Source organism: Labrus mixtus, chromosome 1 (genome assembly GCF_963584025.1).
Source record: "Labrus mixtus chromosome 1, fLabMix1.1, whole genome shotgun sequence".
In the NCBI taxonomy this organism is placed as follows: Eukaryota; Metazoa; Chordata; class Actinopteri; order Labriformes; family Labridae; genus Labrus; species Labrus mixtus.
The window spans coordinates 7,844,445-7,862,535 of NC_083612.1; the positions used below are offsets into that span (position 1 = coordinate 7,844,445).

At 42.8% G+C, this 18,091-nt stretch overlaps 1 protein-coding gene across 2 annotated transcripts; it reads right to left on the reverse strand.

Moving 5' to 3' along the window:
- Positions 1–2,500: 2,500 nt before the first annotated feature.
- On the reverse strand, positions 2,501–12,168 carry tppp3 (tubulin polymerization-promoting protein family member 3). Of its 2 annotated transcripts, XM_061049585.1 has the most exons (5): positions 12,013–12,075; positions 11,731–11,796; positions 7,185–7,385; positions 6,862–7,015; positions 2,501–3,517 (listed from the first exon to the last, which is right to left on the reverse strand). In XM_061049585.1, exons 3-5 carry the CDS (start codon positions 7,370–7,372, stop codon positions 3,323–3,325), a joined length of 537 nt encoding a protein of 178 aa, XP_060905568.1. In that variant the 5' UTR covers positions 7,373–7,385; positions 11,731–11,796; positions 12,013–12,075; the 3' UTR covers positions 2,501–3,322. The 2 variants fall into 2 exon arrangements, with proteins under 2 accessions (XP_060905568.1, XP_060905496.1); XM_061049513.1 differs by lacking the exon at positions 11,731–11,796 and having other exon boundaries at positions 12,016–12,168.
- Between the last annotated feature and the right edge of the window lie 5,923 nt (positions 12,169–18,091).

Below are 18,091 nucleotides of genomic sequence, written 5' to 3' on the forward strand. Positions count from 1 at the left end.
ACAAATTGATTTTTTGCAAAATAGTACAAAAAAGTAAAGAGAGTACACAGAATGCAACACAATCGTAGTTCCTTGAGTGTCTCTTTCTGTCCGGGTTTATTGCTCCTCTGCAGGAAGGTCAGGACATGCAGCCTGGAACCTGTCGTCCGAAAATCAAGGATGTTTGAAGACACAAAAAGCAGCCATTTAATGTTTCATGTTAGGATACTTATAGTTGTATCATTTGATTTGATTATTATTTCAGAGCCTCATTTTAACAAAGGTACCCCCTTCTCTGATGTCATGCCCACACTCTCCATCCCCTCCCCAAATAAATCGTAACCCCTACCTTTGATTGTCAGTGTATACAGACGTCTTCTGCAGTCTATTTCTTCTATGTGATATCATGTTTTAACTTTTTGATGTAAAGTGTCTTTAAAATAATGTAAATATTCAGATCACAGAGTTTATGGAGTTCCTATTGTTCGATGTGAAGCAGCTTTTTAAGACGCTCCAGCTGAGTAAAAAAATTGAATGAAAAGATGTATCTGTAAAGTCGTATTTTATAGAGCAATGGTTCTCAACTGGTCTCGCTTCAGGACCTACCACTAATTCCTTCATGAAAAAAGGGGACCTCATTTTTTAGACCTTAGACGGTATAAATGAGTGTCTGCTTGGACATATTTACGGAAATTGCAAAGTAATTATTTACAACTTTAAGTTCTACTCTGTTGAAAACAGCCAGGATAGTTGATCTGTTGAAGTCCCGCCCCTGATAAGGCAAAGGCCAATCGTAGATATGGATTTTGTGATGGTACCTGGGTTGGTCAATCAGATTTCAAGGGGGGCATTGCCACCCCTTTGGACACGGCCCTGTGTTTAATTAGAATCTTTTAGACAAACTCTGCACACTGACGGAGATTAAAGGGAATAAAATCTACCTCTGAATCATTTCTTCTCAAAATAAAGGACAGAATCTGAATCCCTCAAACTGTCTTCATGTTATCTTAGCTTGGATTGTTTCCTCAGATCATGTAAATCTCTGAAGAATGAAACTGGCAAAATGTAACAAATAAAACTTAATAATCTGAAAACTATTTGTAAAACATTCATATCAGTGAGTAAGATGTGAACGTGGACTCTGTGCAGTCGTCCTGTAAAATGTGAAAGTCATTACAGCTCTGCAGGTGGACGACGGTCTGATGTGAACTCTGCTGAACCAGCAGATCTGGATCTGATAAAAACAGGATTCAGACAGATGCACACAGAGCTGCTCCAGCACTGTTGTGTTGTTTACACTGTCGCTGCCATGGCAACAAGGCGGAGCTGCATCTGCTTCCTGATTCTTCTGCAGAGAACACTCTCACACACACACACACACACACACACACACACACACACACACACACACACACACACACACACACACACACATACGTTTGTTTTCATCTCTAATGGAGACGTTGCATCAATTCAAACTCAGTCCCCCCCCCCCTCCCCCCGGAGACTTCACCTGACCTGGACCTTGAACCCGGTCTGAACCCTGATCTGATGTTTGTCCCAACAGGATGAATAAGACATGCTCACAAACCACTTTGAAAAAGCACCAGAGAAACTAGAGCAGAAGAAAATTGACACCAAAATAGGGGAAGAAAATAATACAAGAGAGCTGAGAAAACTTTTTTTTTTGTCTTTATTTGTTCAATAAAGAAATTTCCACTTCAGGTAGAATCCAGTTTCTGCACCTGCATCCACTGCACACACCAAGAGAGTTTCAGACAGATCCAACATGTTGTAAATAACGATACTGCAGAAGAAGAACAAGGCTGCAAAATATATATTAGAAAACAATGAAAACAAACCCAACATGACTTCAGGTTTCAGGATTCTGCAGATTTAGTTTCAGTCACATTCAACGTGAATCTGAAAGCTTCTGCTGATGATTAAATATCGGAAACCTCAGAAACAGAGAGCTGAGAGGATGCTTAAAGTAAACTACACTATACTGAAAGATTAAATGGTCATAACGTTCCTCAGTAGACCAACATGTTAAACTTTACAAACACATTAAAGCTCCGTTCAGACAGGGTGGATGTAACAGGAGGAGGTGGGGAGTGAGATTTTAAATGTTGAGGAGGACATTTTAACCCTCAGGACACGACAGGATCTGCTCTGTAACAGACAGGGACTTGTAAAAGGGAGACGTTTAAAGTCTCCCTGGAGAGACAGAGATACACAGGAAGTGAATCAATAGAAATTGTGCTCAAACTGACTCCTGGGGTCAAAACTGAGTCCGCTTTTGAAGCAAATCGGCTTTCGGTCTCTGCAGGACGTTGTGATGGCGCAAAAAGGTAATTTCACATAAAGTAAAACAATCTCTACATCTTTTAAGCGACCTTGCAATTGGCCAATCCCTGCAACCATGTCCACAAATTTGACCAATCAGCCTCTTCTTACCACAGACATCGACATGATGTACATCATCAGATTCAAGATATTGATCCTCTTCGATTTTTTAAGGTTTATTTTTGGGGCTTTTTATGCCTTTATTTGACGGACAGGAGAGTGGGTAGAGTCCGAAATCAGGGAGAGAATTTGGGGGAAGAAATGCGGGAAGGGAGGCACAGTCTGATTTGAACCCCGGTCGCCCACTTTACATTTTTTGAGGCTAAGCACTGAACAGACAATCGTTATTGGGGAATTGAACCTCCATCTCCAACTGTTCTCAAATAGTTTGAGAGTTATACACCTGTCGCTTTGCGGTGGTTTACAAAAAATATATATATTTCATGACAAATAACTTTAATTTCATTTCGGCTTTCTGACCCAAAAGTTAACCTGAAGTGACATCAGAAGACAAGCAGCTGTAATTCAGTCAACAGAAGGCTTCATAGGAGAGTTTGTCCACACTGATTTATGATTTAATGTGTTGCTCAAAAAGGTCTTGAGACATTGCCATGTGCAGAACAAGTTTTGGAAAAAGCATCCGGCATTTTAGGCCACAACAATCACAGAAAAGCTGGATATATTTTGGAGGGATGGATTTGAGTAAAATATCAACTGAGCATTTCATGTGAGGATGAGCCCCCCTCCCCCACAGACACACACACTCCTGATGGAGCTGAAGTACGTCTGTCACATCCACGTGTTTACGAGTTTACAGACCGTAAAGTCCGTCAGTCTGTCCAAGCCACACACACACACACACACACACACACACACACACACACACACACACACACACACACACACACACACACACACACACAGATATTCATACACAGAGAGATCAAAGTTCAAGGTTTGGTCCAGACTAAGTGCTGTCGCTGTTCTTCCTGCCTCCTTATTTCTCAGCCTTCACCTTTGTGTCGTATGTCCCGGCGTTCTTGTATGAACCCACGTAGCCCGTGTTCTCCACCAGCTCCTCGCGCCCCTCGCGACCTTTTCCCTTGCCGGTCTCGTCGAAGCGCTCCTTGTGTGATCCAGTGTATTTGGACGCGTCCGTGAGACGGTCCACAGCCCCCTTCTTTGCCACTTTCTGATGGAAACACGGGACAGAAACACAGTTCAGATTAAAGGTTCTGCCCTGAAGTCTCAGTGACCTCAACCACTGATTAATGAGTTGATGGCGGTCACCATATTGGAAACACTGTCCCAACCCTAACTTTCAATCATTTTAATATCAGGTAAAGAGACGCACATTAATCCTCCTTGCAAACCACTTCATTGAGCCCTCCTGTCAGTCAAATCAGTCACGCCCCTTTTATGCAAATTCATGAATATCTCTTAGATTCTAAAAAAAGCAAATAACTTCAAATCATTCATAATTTGATTTTTATCCCCCGGTTACGGCCACAACCTTCCCGGTGTTACGGTCTAAGTGAGTGACATGACCACCACACACAAGATGATGATTTTTCAGTGATAGTTATGGTCCTGGTCTTGCCTGCCTTGGTCTTGGTCTTGTCTCAGTCTTACCTGCCTTGGCCTTGGTCTTTGTCTTGGTCTTGTCTCAGTCTCGATCCCTATATGTCTTGGTCTTGTCTCAGTCTTACCTGCCTTGGCCTTGGTCTTTGTCTTGGTCTTGTCTCAGTCTCGATCCCTATATGTCTTGGTCTTGTCTCAGTCTTACCTGCCTTGGTCTTGGTCTTATCTTGGTCTCGATCCCTAAATTGGTCTTGTGTCAGTCTCGATCCCTTAAGGTCTTGTCTCGGTCTCAGAGCACTCTGGTCTTGGGTATGTCTTGGTCTCTGTTAGGGTGGACTAGACTACAACACCAATGTCTATATCCAGTGCTTTCTCAGGCTCATCTGCAAAATGAGAAACAACTTTTATAAATCCTTATGTTTGTATGTAGTGCTGTTGGATTATTATTGCTGATGCAACGTGCAGAAGTCAGGAGAATCTCAACGCTGATGGCTTTCAGGAAACACATTCACATTTTTGCATGTAATTTGTTTGTAATCCCCACAAACAAAACTTTGCTCGGTTTTGGTCTAAACACACTTTCATAATTTTGGGGCTATGGTGACGACTTCAGGCCATCTGGCGCCATCTTGTCTGAGTGTAGTGGTAAAGAGAGGATGGATGATCTTACACGTGGACTCACAATAAACAGTTTCCCTCCCTCATTCACGATCTTAAACTTGTTGTCTGTACTTCATTATTTTCTTTTGAAGTGTATATATTTCAGTCAGATTGGTGTTTACTTGATCTTCTCTGACTTTGGCAGTTTAATCATCGATGATGATCTAAGTTGCCTCACCTCCTGGCACAGACTTCGGATGACTTCATCACTAGAATAATAAACCTCTGTGATGAGTGTCCAAACATTTACAAAGCCCTCTCAGTGTTTCGGTGTTGCAGCTCTGGACTTGTTTTCTGCAGCTGAGAGATGAAACGGAGCTGATGTAACACTGAGCTGTCGAATTTCAAAGATAAATCAGAGATCGTCCATTATGTGGGATCATGTTTTAATGAAGCTGCTGATGTTATTCACACAGAGACCCACTGTTGGGTCTCTGTGTGAAAATAATCTGAAAATAGGTCCCTAAGTTTAAGTTTAAAGGGGAAAAACAACCAAAAGGGTAAACATTTGTTTTGTTTCTGAACTTAAATATGCCCCACCAGACTTCTGAAAATGGATTCCACCCATTCATAGACAGCAAATCTAAACCAGAAGCATCCAATCAATTTAGAAGATGAGCAGACCACATTTACTGATCCCTAATCACCACTGCAGTTTGTTTGGTGGATTCAAAGTCTGTTTTTATTTGTGTGTGTTGAATGGGATAAACAGGCTTGCTTGCTTTTACTGTGAAATTCAAGAGGGCGGCAGAGGACCATTTTTGTAGAGACATAAATTACAGTATCATCTGCAAACATGTTGACCTCACAACCCGTCCAGGCAGCCAGGTGGTAAATTGCTCAGCTCAACATCAGAGGCCCCAAAATAGATCCCTGGGGCACACCTATTTAATTTCCCAGTTAATTGATATATGTTTCTATAAACTCTGCAGATGTTGCATCTTCAGGTTGCATGTCACAAATTTGCGCCCACTGCAGTAAATATGCATCCTGCATTTTACTTTCTGTATAATCCTGGCGCACGACATAATAAATTCACTGTTTGTCTGAACACACCTTAAGACTCTGATGATAAACATGTGCATTGCTGATTAAATCCCAATCTAAATGTTTGGAAAAGATAAACACTTCAAACACGCAAAAGCAGAGTTCAGATCATTGAGCCACCTGATCATTTGTGTTTATTGACTTCGGTTCACCACAAACCTGACCACCAATTTCAACATACTCCGTCAGCGCCACGATTGTGCTTCGTCAGACAGCACACGCCTTGCACCACTGAATCTGTTTCTGGAACTTGACCGAGCTGAGTGCAGCCTTGAGCAGCTGTACAAACATCCCAGGAGAACTACAAGATCACGCAAGAATCAAGAGAAAAACCTGCAAACAACATGTTTCTTTGTCTTTCTGAGGATGATTTGTTGTTCATTCAGCGCCTGTGTTGATGTCATGTTGATGAAGTGATTGAAAATTAAATTGTGAGTCCATATATTGTGATTTATTTTTAAATTGACAGGACACTCTGTGCCTTTCCTTGTCTGACTTCCTCTCCGGGTTGTTCTATTCTCTCCAGCTTGAAGCGTGCTTGCAGCGTACTCCGTCCAAAATAGACTTGCAGCGTATTTGAAACAGAGCAGAGCGTAGTGGGGCTGCTGGCACGCTCCAGAGATGGACCACGTTGCTTGCTCTGGAAACACAATCATTGACTAGAGTGGTAGCGAACGGCAGCATAGTGTACAGCGCTGACGGTTAAAAAAACAGAATCATTTGAAAAATGGAGGCTCTCTAACTATGTTTCCTTCACTGCTTTCTCCAGGTTCTGTGTGTTGATATATTTACTGCTGCTTCCAGCTACTTGTTGCTGATCAGTCGTCTTGTTTCAGCTTTGAAACATCTGTTCGTCTTTTTTTCTCAGTGAGTTACAGTTGCACGCTATCTTGAAAGTATTTTGTTGTCTGGCTTAGGATATCAGTATGACTGAAAAATAAACACATATTGCTGCGACTTAATTACAAGACAAACATGGCTTCAGATGTCTATCATAGATCTAAACCAGATTATATCACAGTGTCAGATCTATAGTGACACATCTACTGACAACATGTTTGTTTTGGTTGACAACCCAACTGGAACAGAACTCTACAGGTTTACACATCCTGACTTGTTTCGGTTATACAAAAATGTGTTCAGGTGTATCTAATGACACTTGGCTCACACAGTGACAGTAACATTATGCTCATCGACATGTGCATGAAACTCTGGTTTAAAAACACAGATCAAAACTTCTCGTCTTACCGTCACTCCAACGTTGTTGGGCTCTTTTCCTTCAACCAGTTTGAAGATGGACTCCACCGCCTCCTCTTTACTTTGACCTTTAAATCTCTTCGGAGCCAAATCCTCCAGAGCTCTTCTGAACTCCTCGTAGGTGATGACGCGAGACGTCTTCTGTCTTTAACCACAAACAGAGAATTGACAACTAATTAGGATAATTAAAGGACTCAAAACAGTATGAATGTCAGAAAAGCATTTTAAAAGTTACAAACAAACATCTGCACACTGAAAGCTGTGAGCTGCCTGTGTGTTATCAGTATCTCCTCAGCGGTCGCTCTAATGCTTACTTGACTTTGGAGAAGACGATGTCCACGTCGGTGCCGGTGACACCCTTGCCGTCGATGATCTTGCAGTCTTTGCACAGTTTGGCCCAGTTCTTCCCGTTCAGCTCCTTCCCCGTGGCCTTTGTGTCTCCATGGATGGCGAACTTCTTGAAAGACACCAGGAGCTGCTCCATGTCTGCGCTCTCCGCCATGATGGGAAAATATCTGCAGGAGTGAGACAACAAAGAAATATCACAAAACGAATGACATCGACTAAATCGCCTAATTTCATAAAATGCAACACAAAACAAACTGAAGAACTCTTCAATAGAAATGTTCCTCAAAAGTCAGGCAATCTTTTCTATATAATAATATATAACAAATGGACATTGGCTTTCCATTACAACTAATCTAACATTCTCAGGTAGCGTGCAGGGTAGGTCCAAGCAGTCAAAATACACTCTAACCCCGCAGTGGACATGCGCTATTAGTGGCACTGATCCCAGGAGGAGGTGCCCAGTTTGAATGTTGTGTTAACAAGCTGCAACGAACAATGCTAATGACTACACCTTTAACTTAGAGATGGATGGACACGCCCTAAATGTGTGTGCCCCATGCACTTCAGACCTTTTGTTGGATTGTTTGGATTGGGCTCTGAGCGTTTCAAACCTCAGCGTTAGCAGAAGGACATATTATCCCCCTTCTCCACCTTTTCAAACAGTCCCCCTGTGGTCTAAATGAAACATCTGTGCTGTGCTTTGGTCAAAATATAACATGACTCAAGCACCAGAGGAGGTTTGTGACCCTGTATAAACCAGCTCTCTCAGAACGCTCCGTTTTGGTGTGTGTGTCTCTTTAAATGCAATGGATGGACTGGATGGGTTTGTTTCATATTTTCTGGGTCAGTAGACACTCGGGTTACCCAAATATATGTTCAAAAACACTTAAGAAGTGGATTTTTCATAATATGTCCCCTTTAAGAGTGAACTAAACAGAATTGCGCAAAAACACAAATGTAATACAAAATAGGACGACTGAACAAAAAGAGACTTACACCACAGGAGCAGGCAGCAGCAGCTCCTGTAGAGTGTGTGTGTGTGTGTGTGTGTATGTGTGTGTGTGTGTGTGTGTGTGTGTGTGTGTGTGTGTGTCTCGGGGTGTGGGACATGACCTCACTCTGGTTCTCACTCTTGTGTGATTACACACACATTGATGCAATCCCTAACAGTGGTTGTCACAGTAACCGAGTCTCTGTGCCCCTGTAAGATTTATAAGCCGCCCCGCTGCTGCTAAAAAACATGTGACGTGTGTGTGACTATCAGGTGTCTCTGCCAAGAAGCCCGACCAATCAGAGATGGTCTAAGGCGTGGTGGGCGGGACTTAAGTTAGTTATGTTACGATCAGACAGAAAAGAGGGAGCGAGAGAGGGAGCGTGTGTAGTAAAAGAGGAGCGCTGTCTGTGAGTATGTGCGTGTCTTAACAGAGGTGTGAAGGTGTCAGATTCCGGACAGTCGAGACGTTAACAGTTTGCAGTTCAGTGAGTTTCATCTGTAAACTGAAACATTTAAGGTCTGCAGGAGTTTGAACGTTAAACTGCAGCTTGTTTTCAAAGACGACTGACTCTTTGACATACTTTGAAAGATAAATAAACCAGAACACAGCGTGGAGTAAAACCAGACGTTTCTCTGCTTCTATGAAGCTTTACATAGTCAGATACAGGACGTACAAACTGTTTCTGTGAAGACAAAGTTTCTCACTCATCCCCATCATGTGAAGAGTGTCTTTCCTGTTCTGCCTTAAAACGACTAATTTGTGAAGCCGCTGACTGTGACTCAGCATTTTAACACGAGCGTCTAAAATTCAACTGGAGTGAGGAAATTGAGAGTCCAAAATGAGTCCTCTCCAGCCTGAGCCGTGAAACAGGCTGTAATGGCTGAAATGCTGGGCTCGATTTTATAGCTGGCACGCCGGCCTGGACGCCTTGTTAGACGCCATGTCAGCTGATTACTGATTACACACGAGACGACTCGGCCAGACCGGGAGACTTCACGCCCAATGTTTGAAGTACAAAATGGCGTTTCCACAGACAACTTGGGGTTAAGTGTCTTGCCTAAGAACACATCGGAGATGTGGCTGCAGGAGCTGGGGATCGAACCCCTGACCCTTCCGGCCGAGAGACGACTGACTCTACCGACTGAGACACAGCCGCCCCTTTCTGCATTTACATTTCATTATCATGTCAAGTTTCTTTTCATAAGACCACATATGAGTGAAGAATTAGCGGACCTAAGTGTTCTTCTCCGTTTGTCGCACTATTATTCTGCATTGTGGGCTGTGGGTGTATTTTAATAATCCCCTGCTTCCCCTTTCTTCTAAGTACACGAGGATTTTCTGAACTGATCAGCAGGTCAGGTAGCTTTTTGTTGAAACTTGTTTTTTTTGAGTATTGTGGTAATCTAATAAAAAATGGACGGCCCCTGCCCTGCCTCAACCTGACTACACACTCCTCAAAGTCTACTTTGTATTTTACATACAAAGCGATGCTCATTGGATGTGTTCCTGATAAAGCAATGAATGGAATATCTTGATCTCCAACACAGGTAGAAGAGTTTTTGGACTTCAGTAGCCACACCCCCCGCCCCATAAACAACAAGCCTGAGTTCACCGCTCTGTAGAATCTAATGAAACGATTCAGGGTAGTCCGTGCCACTTGCTGCCACTCCGTATTCACTGTGGTTTGTTGTGGGACTTGATTTATTTAAACAGCGAAGAAAAGAGTTATTAAGGCTTCGCTTCATTTCCTCATTTATCTACAAAGAATATCAACATATACCTTAGTCAGCAACTGATGAGTAAGGTGTTTTTAAAGTCTGCAGGACTTTGCTTTGGACTTAAATGTACGAGTGTATCATGCTCTTTGTGCTGTATGGGTGTGTCAGTGTGTGTGTGTGTGTGTGTGTGTGTGTCCAGATGCTCTCACACATCTCCACACACCCTTACATAACTATCTGTGTGTGCAGCCTTCAATAATTCACGTCTCACCAGCAGTGGGATATTCTTTACAGAACTTCTGCATGAAACAAGAAACACAAACCGACTACACCTGAAACCTGTACGAGATTCAATCCAATCATAGTTTGCTGCTTTCGTAAGTCACATTCACAAGTCTCTTTTCCCTAAGGGTTGACTTGCTAACTCTGTCTTTGAAAGTGGAAAGCTGCAGCTTTACAACAGTGCTCTAAAAATCACAGAAAGCGACTACAGAGGAAGATTGGAGGAATAGTTTGATAGTAAGCTTTCAGCTATGTAGTAGGGCGCGACCAATATGGGTTATTTGGGGCCGATACCGACATCGATATTGAGGAGAGAAAAAATCTAATACCGATATATCGGCTGATATCTTTCTTAGATTTTTGTTCAATCTGTAGAGATATATAAACATCCATTGTGTTGATCCCTTTAATGCAGTTATCAAACAGGATATATAATGAACACAAGATGGTCACTCAACTGGACAGCACATGTAGGTGCATCACCACTCAACACTGCAGTGATGATGCTAATTGTAATCCATATAGCGCCCTCTGCTGGTGAAAGAGAATTACTAGTGTAATACAATGAAATTCATATAAAATGATATTTGACCGGTGAATAAATCTAGAAATATCGGCGCAATATCTGTGATAAAATTTGTCAATACCGATAGTCACTGGATTTGCTGATATCGGTCGATATCATCGTCTGGCTGATAAATCGGTCGGGCTGTAATATGTAGTCATAAGAATGTGCGGACATCGCTCCCTCTCATGTTCTGTTTTCAAAGTGAATCTTTTTCTGTAGTTTTGCTTCTTTTCTTTCTTCAGAGTAGATAATGCCTCACAGTAATCCCGTTCTGTATTCTATTTTAGATTATTGGGTACAACAGTTTTATTTTGGGGCTTCTCAGGCCTTTAGTTTAAAGACAGGACTGTAGATAGAGTCAGAGACTGGAGAGAGAGAGAGATAGAGAGTGAGGAACGACATGCAGGAAAAGGAGCGACAGGTCGGATTTGAACCCGGGCCGTCCGCTCTTGAGGACTTTAACCTCTGTTAAACTTACATAAAAAATAACTGAATAAGAAGAATGTGCAATGAACAGTTTAGAGCGGAATCGTTCAGTCTGTTTAAGGTCAACAATAAAGATCATGATTCTCACAGACACAGATACAGATATAGATATATAGATATAGATATACGATGCAGATAAAGATGTATAGATAAAGATACAGATATAGATGTATAGATATGACTCACAAACATAAAGATGAACTCCTGTCTACCTCACAAATACAGATACAGATATAGGCTCCTAAAAATGGACTCCTGTCTACCTCTGAGGATTTTGAAGACGAAACAAACATTAACAAAAGTATAAATCAGTAAACTTATTTTACTGCATGACCGCTAGAAAATACTTTGTTGGTTTCTTTTCACGGTATTTGATGTTAAATCTCATGTAAAGTGTGCATGTTGTGTGTTTGTGCCTGGTCATAATTACACATGTGCTGCAGCCTTTTTAAAAAGTACTCACAGTGTTTTAAAGTCTTTATAACGCTTAAACACAAATGTGTAATCACCTGGTTCTCCTCCTTTTTTCTACCCTGCAAGCATTTACTCAGAATCACATAATGACTAAATGTTTGAGTGTTACAGAAGTTTGACTCAACTGCAGAAAAAATGAAAATACTTACATTTTGATTTTACAGATTTCAGGGACCAATTACAATGCAGCATGAATAGTTATTGCATTGCTCTACTTTCAACAAAAATCTAATATTCTCAAAACACTCAGTCGCAAAGTGTCCTGCAGTCTTACCTGTGCGTCCTCTGTACTCCTCAGTCTGCTTCACCTCCGTCTCTCCTCTCCCTCTTCTGGCCCTCAGCAGCGGTCGCAGCATTCAAATGAGCTCTGCAGCGCTGAGGGCTTGTTATCATCTGTTTATCCTGTCGCCATGACCACGTCCTGTCCCACAACAGGGGAGGGCAGTAAAAAAAAAAAAAAAAAAAACAGAGAGCAGAGGAGAGGAGAGGAGAGGAGAGGAAAGGAGAGGAGAGGAAAGGAGAGGAGAGGAGAGGAAATGAAAGGAAAGGAAAGGAAAGGAAAGGAAAGGAAAGGAGAGGAGAGGAGAGGAGAGGAAAGGAGAGGAAAGGAGAGGAAAGGAAAGGAAAGGAAAGGAAAGGAAAGTAGAGGAGAGGAGAGGAGACCAGAGAACTGTGGGTGTATGCAGACAGGATCACCTGAACAGGAGGTCAAAGGACAGAAGTTGAATCTAAATCAAATTTACCCTTCAGTACTAATAAAGAAACCTTGAACCTTGAATCTTGTAATATAACGAAGAGTAAGGTCTTTGTACCTGCTCTTTTGAGCAACAACGAGACAAATCAGACAGGAAAGTGACGAATCACAACAAAAGAAAGGGATTTCCCCAAACAGCCTTCAAATGACCTCAAAGAGATGTTCACCAAACGAACAGAGTCATGAACCAATCACAGAGACGTACACTGAACACAAAGAGACATAACAAAAGTACTGAGAGAAATGGATAATACATGCAATACAAAGTTAAACAAAGACTTAAGGATAAGGTCAAACAACAAAGTGACTGAACTCGACGAGGCTTAACGCCTTGTCACATTGTCACCCGCTGACCCGGTCTGACAGGATCTCTTTGCAATTCGGGATGGTCTCCAGGGCAACGGAGACCCAAACAGTGACAACGTGTTGAACAATGTGATTGGCTGGGGAGCTGGTGGTGCAGTGGTGCAGTGGTTAGTGTGCACGCCCCATGTATGGAGGCTGTGGTCCTCCAAGCGGGCGGCCCAGGTTCAAATCCCACCTGTGGCTCCTTTCCAGCATGTCATTCCCTACTCTCTCTCTCCCCCTGATTTCCAACTCTATCCACTGTCTTGTCTCTCCATTAAAGGCACAAAAAGCCCAAAAATAAATCCTTAAAAAAAACCAAAAAAACAATGTGATCGGCTTTAACTGAACCTCGTCCGAGGGGAGAGGACGCGTGAATGACCGGAAGTACTCTTCTGTGTTTGGACGAGGCAGACGGGAAGACGACAGCAACCCAATCCCAATCTCCACACTCACTGGATTCACTGACTTTAAGGGGCGTCCGGGATGCCCGTTGATGGCGGTGACCTTGCTGGAGAGGAAGTCTCAACCTGTCTTTCAGTATGCCGAACAACAGACCAAGAGCTGGAGCTGAGGCGGGATTTAAGCCGCCTGATGAACAATTTCGGACCCTGCTCTTGACAAACCGTTACATCGCGCCCGCCTGTCAATCATGTCAGCTACACACCTTATTGTGAATAACTCTTATCCTTCATCAAATCAAAACGGATGAGTCATCAAAACATTCACCCCCCGTACAGTGTGTGTCGATCAAGACATGAGCTAATCAGACCTGTTTGTTTTTTTTGAACCAGGCTGTAAACATGTTAATCTCTGCTGTAAAAACAGGCTTTTTAGAATGGGTGTGTATGTGACTTCCTGTGCTAGTGCAGTCAGCCTCTAGTGGACACTCGAGGAACTGCAGGATTTTGCACTTCCAGGTCGGCTTCAGTTTTCAACACCAGAGGTTTCCGCTTGAATGGAACAGATTATTGTGACGGTTTGAAGCAGACTCTCACAGTTACGTAAATTCCATGACTCTTGTCTTGGGCACATTTTGTCTCGCTGGTTCTGCCGCACGTTGCGTCGCTGGAGCTGCATTCGTCAACAGAGCTGTCAATCACGGCATGATTACACCGTTTTATAGCTTCAAATAAGGATGACTTGAACAGAAAATGGCATTGTAGTTAATTAACAATCATAACAAAAAACTGGGTTTGAGAAAATATGACATGCATTTTGACAGGAGGCGGGTCCTGGAGATTTGTAATGGTGGCTTTTTTGAATGGGTGTGTATGTGACGGTGCTTCTGCAGCCAGCCTCTAGTGGACACACTGGGAACTGCAGGATATTGCACTTCTACACCAGCTTAATTTTTTTAACACTGCGTTTCCTGGAGATTCATAAAGGTGTTTACATCCTCAGAAAAAGAGGGTCGTCCTTTATATAGATTTTTATGGTCTGATGTTGGAACTAAGAGTATTTCACTGACTTGATTGGGAGGTCATTTTGACTGAACTGGTGTTCGTATCTGGTTTGATCATGGTGAATAAGAGAGGAAATATAGCTCCACAAGGACATTTTCTTTCTGTGTAAAACAAGGTTTATAAAAATGGATAGGTTTGTTCTCCTTTAATTTCCTTTCCTTTCCTTTCCTCTCTGGTCTCCTCTCCTCTGGTCTCCTTTCCTTTCCTTTCCTCTCTGGTCTCCTCTCCTCTGGTCTCCTTTCCTTTCCTTTCCTCTCTGGTCTCCTCTCCTCTGGTCTCCTTTCCTTTCCTTTCCTCTCCTCTGGTCTCCTCTCCTTTCCTTTTTGTTCCTTTCCTTTCCTCTCCTCTGGTCTCCTTTCCTTGCCTAGGGCATAGATTTTATTGTTTTTAAGCTATCCATCCCGTAAAGGTCAAGTTACAGCACGAGAAGAATGTGGAATATAAAATGTGTTGTATTTTGGGGCATATAAATTGTTTGCTTTAATTTAATAGACACATAGATTTGAGGTCAGTGGTCACGAGCTGAATCATTGATTGTGGATAAGTGATTGTTTCAAAACTCACCCTCTCTCAGAGGACTGGGCAGGATGTGACCTCATGTCAGCGCTTCTGTAAACAGGAAGCAGCTGTCAGTGTGGGAGGACTTCAGGCTGACATCATGTTGTTCAGGGTGTGCGCGTCTCCGAGGAGACACGATCACGCGACGGTCAGAAGCACCAGTGAGCCGCGGGTCGGTTATAAAACACCAGAACATCATGTTTAGTGCCGTATCCAGGAAATAGCCACAGCCGCACACATCAGCACTGACACTGAAATAGAGCTCTCTCACCTTCCTTATAGAAACACCCTCCAGAGCGTGTGTGTGTGAAGTATGTGTGTGTGTGTGTGTGTGTGTGTGTGTGTGTGTGTGTGTGTGTGTGTGTGTGTGTGTGAAGTATGTGCGTGTGTGTGTGTGTGTGTGTGTGTGTGTGTGTGTGTGTGTGTGTGTGTGTGTGTGTGTGTGTGTGTGTGTGTGAAGTATGTGTGTTTATGTGTGTGTGTGTGTGTGAAGTATGTGTGTGCGTGTGTGTGTGTGTGTGTGAAGTATGTGTGTGTGTGTGTGTGTGTGTGTGTGTGTGTGTGAAGTATGTGCGTGTGTGTGTGTGTGTGTGTGTGTGTGTGTGTGTGTGTGTGTGTGTGTGTGTGTGTGTGTGTGAGAGAGAGACGTTGCTTTTTGATTGACGCTGTTATGATGTTGTCGTGACCTGTTGCCGAGGTAACTTCTCCTCACATCCCAGATAAATAATGGCACGCACCCATACATTTACACACACACACACACACACACACACACACACACACACACACACACACACACACACACACACACACACACACACACAATACGATAGTTTAAAAAAGCCTGACCTGTTGCTGTTAATAAATGTGATGTAATGTTCGGAGTATGACTCCACATGCTGCAGCACAGATCTCCTCCATGTTGACCTGGTGTGACCTTGTTTTGCTCTTGAATGGTAAGCTTTGAGCCAAGACTTGAATCACATAACACACACAAGCTAAACAATAGTAGCTCATGCAGTACAAAGACCCAAATCAATGCTTTAGACTACATCTCCACATGCTTCATACAGCCTACCATGCATCTTTGAGATTCATAACAAACTGTAAACATCAGACTCGTTGTGAGTTGTACTGGGGCGGCTGTGGTTCAGTTGGTAGAGTCGGCTGTCTCTCAACCGGAAGGTCAAGGGTTCAATCCCCAGCTCACGACATTGCAGCCTGCCATCAGTGTGTGAATGGGTGACATGCGGTGTAAAAGCACTATACAAGCTCAAGTCCATTTACCATTACTCTCGGGTAAGATGGCGTGCTCTGTAGGCTCATACACTGGTACACCTTTCCTTATGAGGTCATTCTTAATCTGCTCCAACACTACCTCTGTGTGTTCATCATGCAGAAAAGTACCCGAGTGCATTCTCAGGACCTCTTTATGCTCGCTGTCCCTAAGAGAAATTAGGAAAAGGGCTGTTGGGTATCCTGCGCCCTCAGCCTGGAATCTGTCGCAGAATGACTTGAAACTCAAGGAGCTGGTGTCCTGAAAGGTTTTTAAATCTAACATGAAAGACCTGGAAGCAGACTCCACAGGATGTTGATGTTTCTAGCTCGACTGCTTGAACATCTGACCCCCAGATTTGACTCATGGATGTTTTTTTCTCTTTTAATGCAAAGTTGAAAGTTTTGTAAATTGTACTTTGTCTCCGTTTGTGTCTCTGGCTGTAGCAGTGTTACCTGGCCTGGATACCTGAAGAAGTTCTTAATCTCACTGGGAACAACCTGGTTAATTAAAGGTTACATAAAAATAAATCTTGGAAAGTGTATTCATGGAGGGCAAATTTGACTTCTTTAAGTGTCTTCGGATGAGATGTCCTAAATACATTTGTTAAATCATCCAATTTCAAGACACTTGATGTGTGAATTAATACATTTGCTTCACCTTTTTATCTTAAAGGTCCCATATTATGCTTTTTCTGGTTTTATATGCTCTTTAGTGTGTTTTCCAAGTGTCCTGTGCATGTTTAGGCACATCTATGTGCAAAAATTCAAAGTCGGCGGAAACGCGGCTTCTCCTACGTCCTCCTGTTAGCTGTAGCATTAGCCGCATGTAACGCTCGGTTCTAGCCCCCCTCGATAAAAACTTGTCAGTGCGGCGTCATTGTCAGTGTGAGATCACTGCTCTAAGCCCATTGGCTCGTTGTGGCAAGTCCAGCAGCTCATGTTGAAATTTCCGAGACGCGTGCTGAGCTACTGACCAATAACGACAGAGCGGATCGGCAGACCAATCAGAGCAGACTTGGCCCACGTAGGGTCTAACAGTGTGGGCTCAACAGAGTGTAGCTGACGGACTCAGAGCGTAGAGGGAGCAAGGAGGAGCAGTACATGAAAACAGACACTTTTTTCGGACTTTAGCTATTGTGAATGTACAAAAGTAGGTACACGATTAAATATATGAACCCCAAAAAGGGCAGAATATGGGCTCTTTAATACATTTGCTTCACCCGTAAACAAATCAGGCCTCGTATTCACCTTTTATATCTTAAGCTAAGATGTTTATCTGTACATGTCTGTTGAATGTGGCTTATTAGAAGTCTAATGAGATAATGCCGCCAAATGTGTTTTTGCAGTCTTTCATCTACAACTGTCCTTTTAATAATGTTGTCAGACATCGACGTAGAACAATCTGAGCCTGTAACAGCAAATCAAGCTCTTTGAGTAGACGTGCATGGATCAGTTGCTTCCAAGGATTACTTTGCAGCCATTGCAGCCTGTTTCATGACGTCCAGCTGAGCTAGAGGAGCTAGTCTCAAACGTTGTGTACTTACTTGTCCTGCTAACCCTTCAAAATGCAAATCTTCTGTGAAGTGCTTTCGGTTTGTGTGGATTTTATCGCCCCCTGTGGACCGAGCAGCACCTCTATTATCGTCACTGATCTTGTCCTGTGCATGTGACAGTGAGGTGTGACTTCAAAGAAAGAAATCTCTCACCCTGCTTATTTTTAGAAGTCAGGATGTATCACTGTCTGACACCTGCCCTGCAGAAGAGGTTAAAAGGTCTTTCAGGTTTTTTTTACATAATTATATATAACTGTCGATCTTTCTGCTGCAATCTCATTTGTTTTGTTTTTTTTAACTCAAATAGAAGCATCAATATAACCAGATATGATCCTTTATAAGTGAAGTCTAGGACCACACTGATATCTCTGATAGAGGCTATTTTGAAGCTGTGAA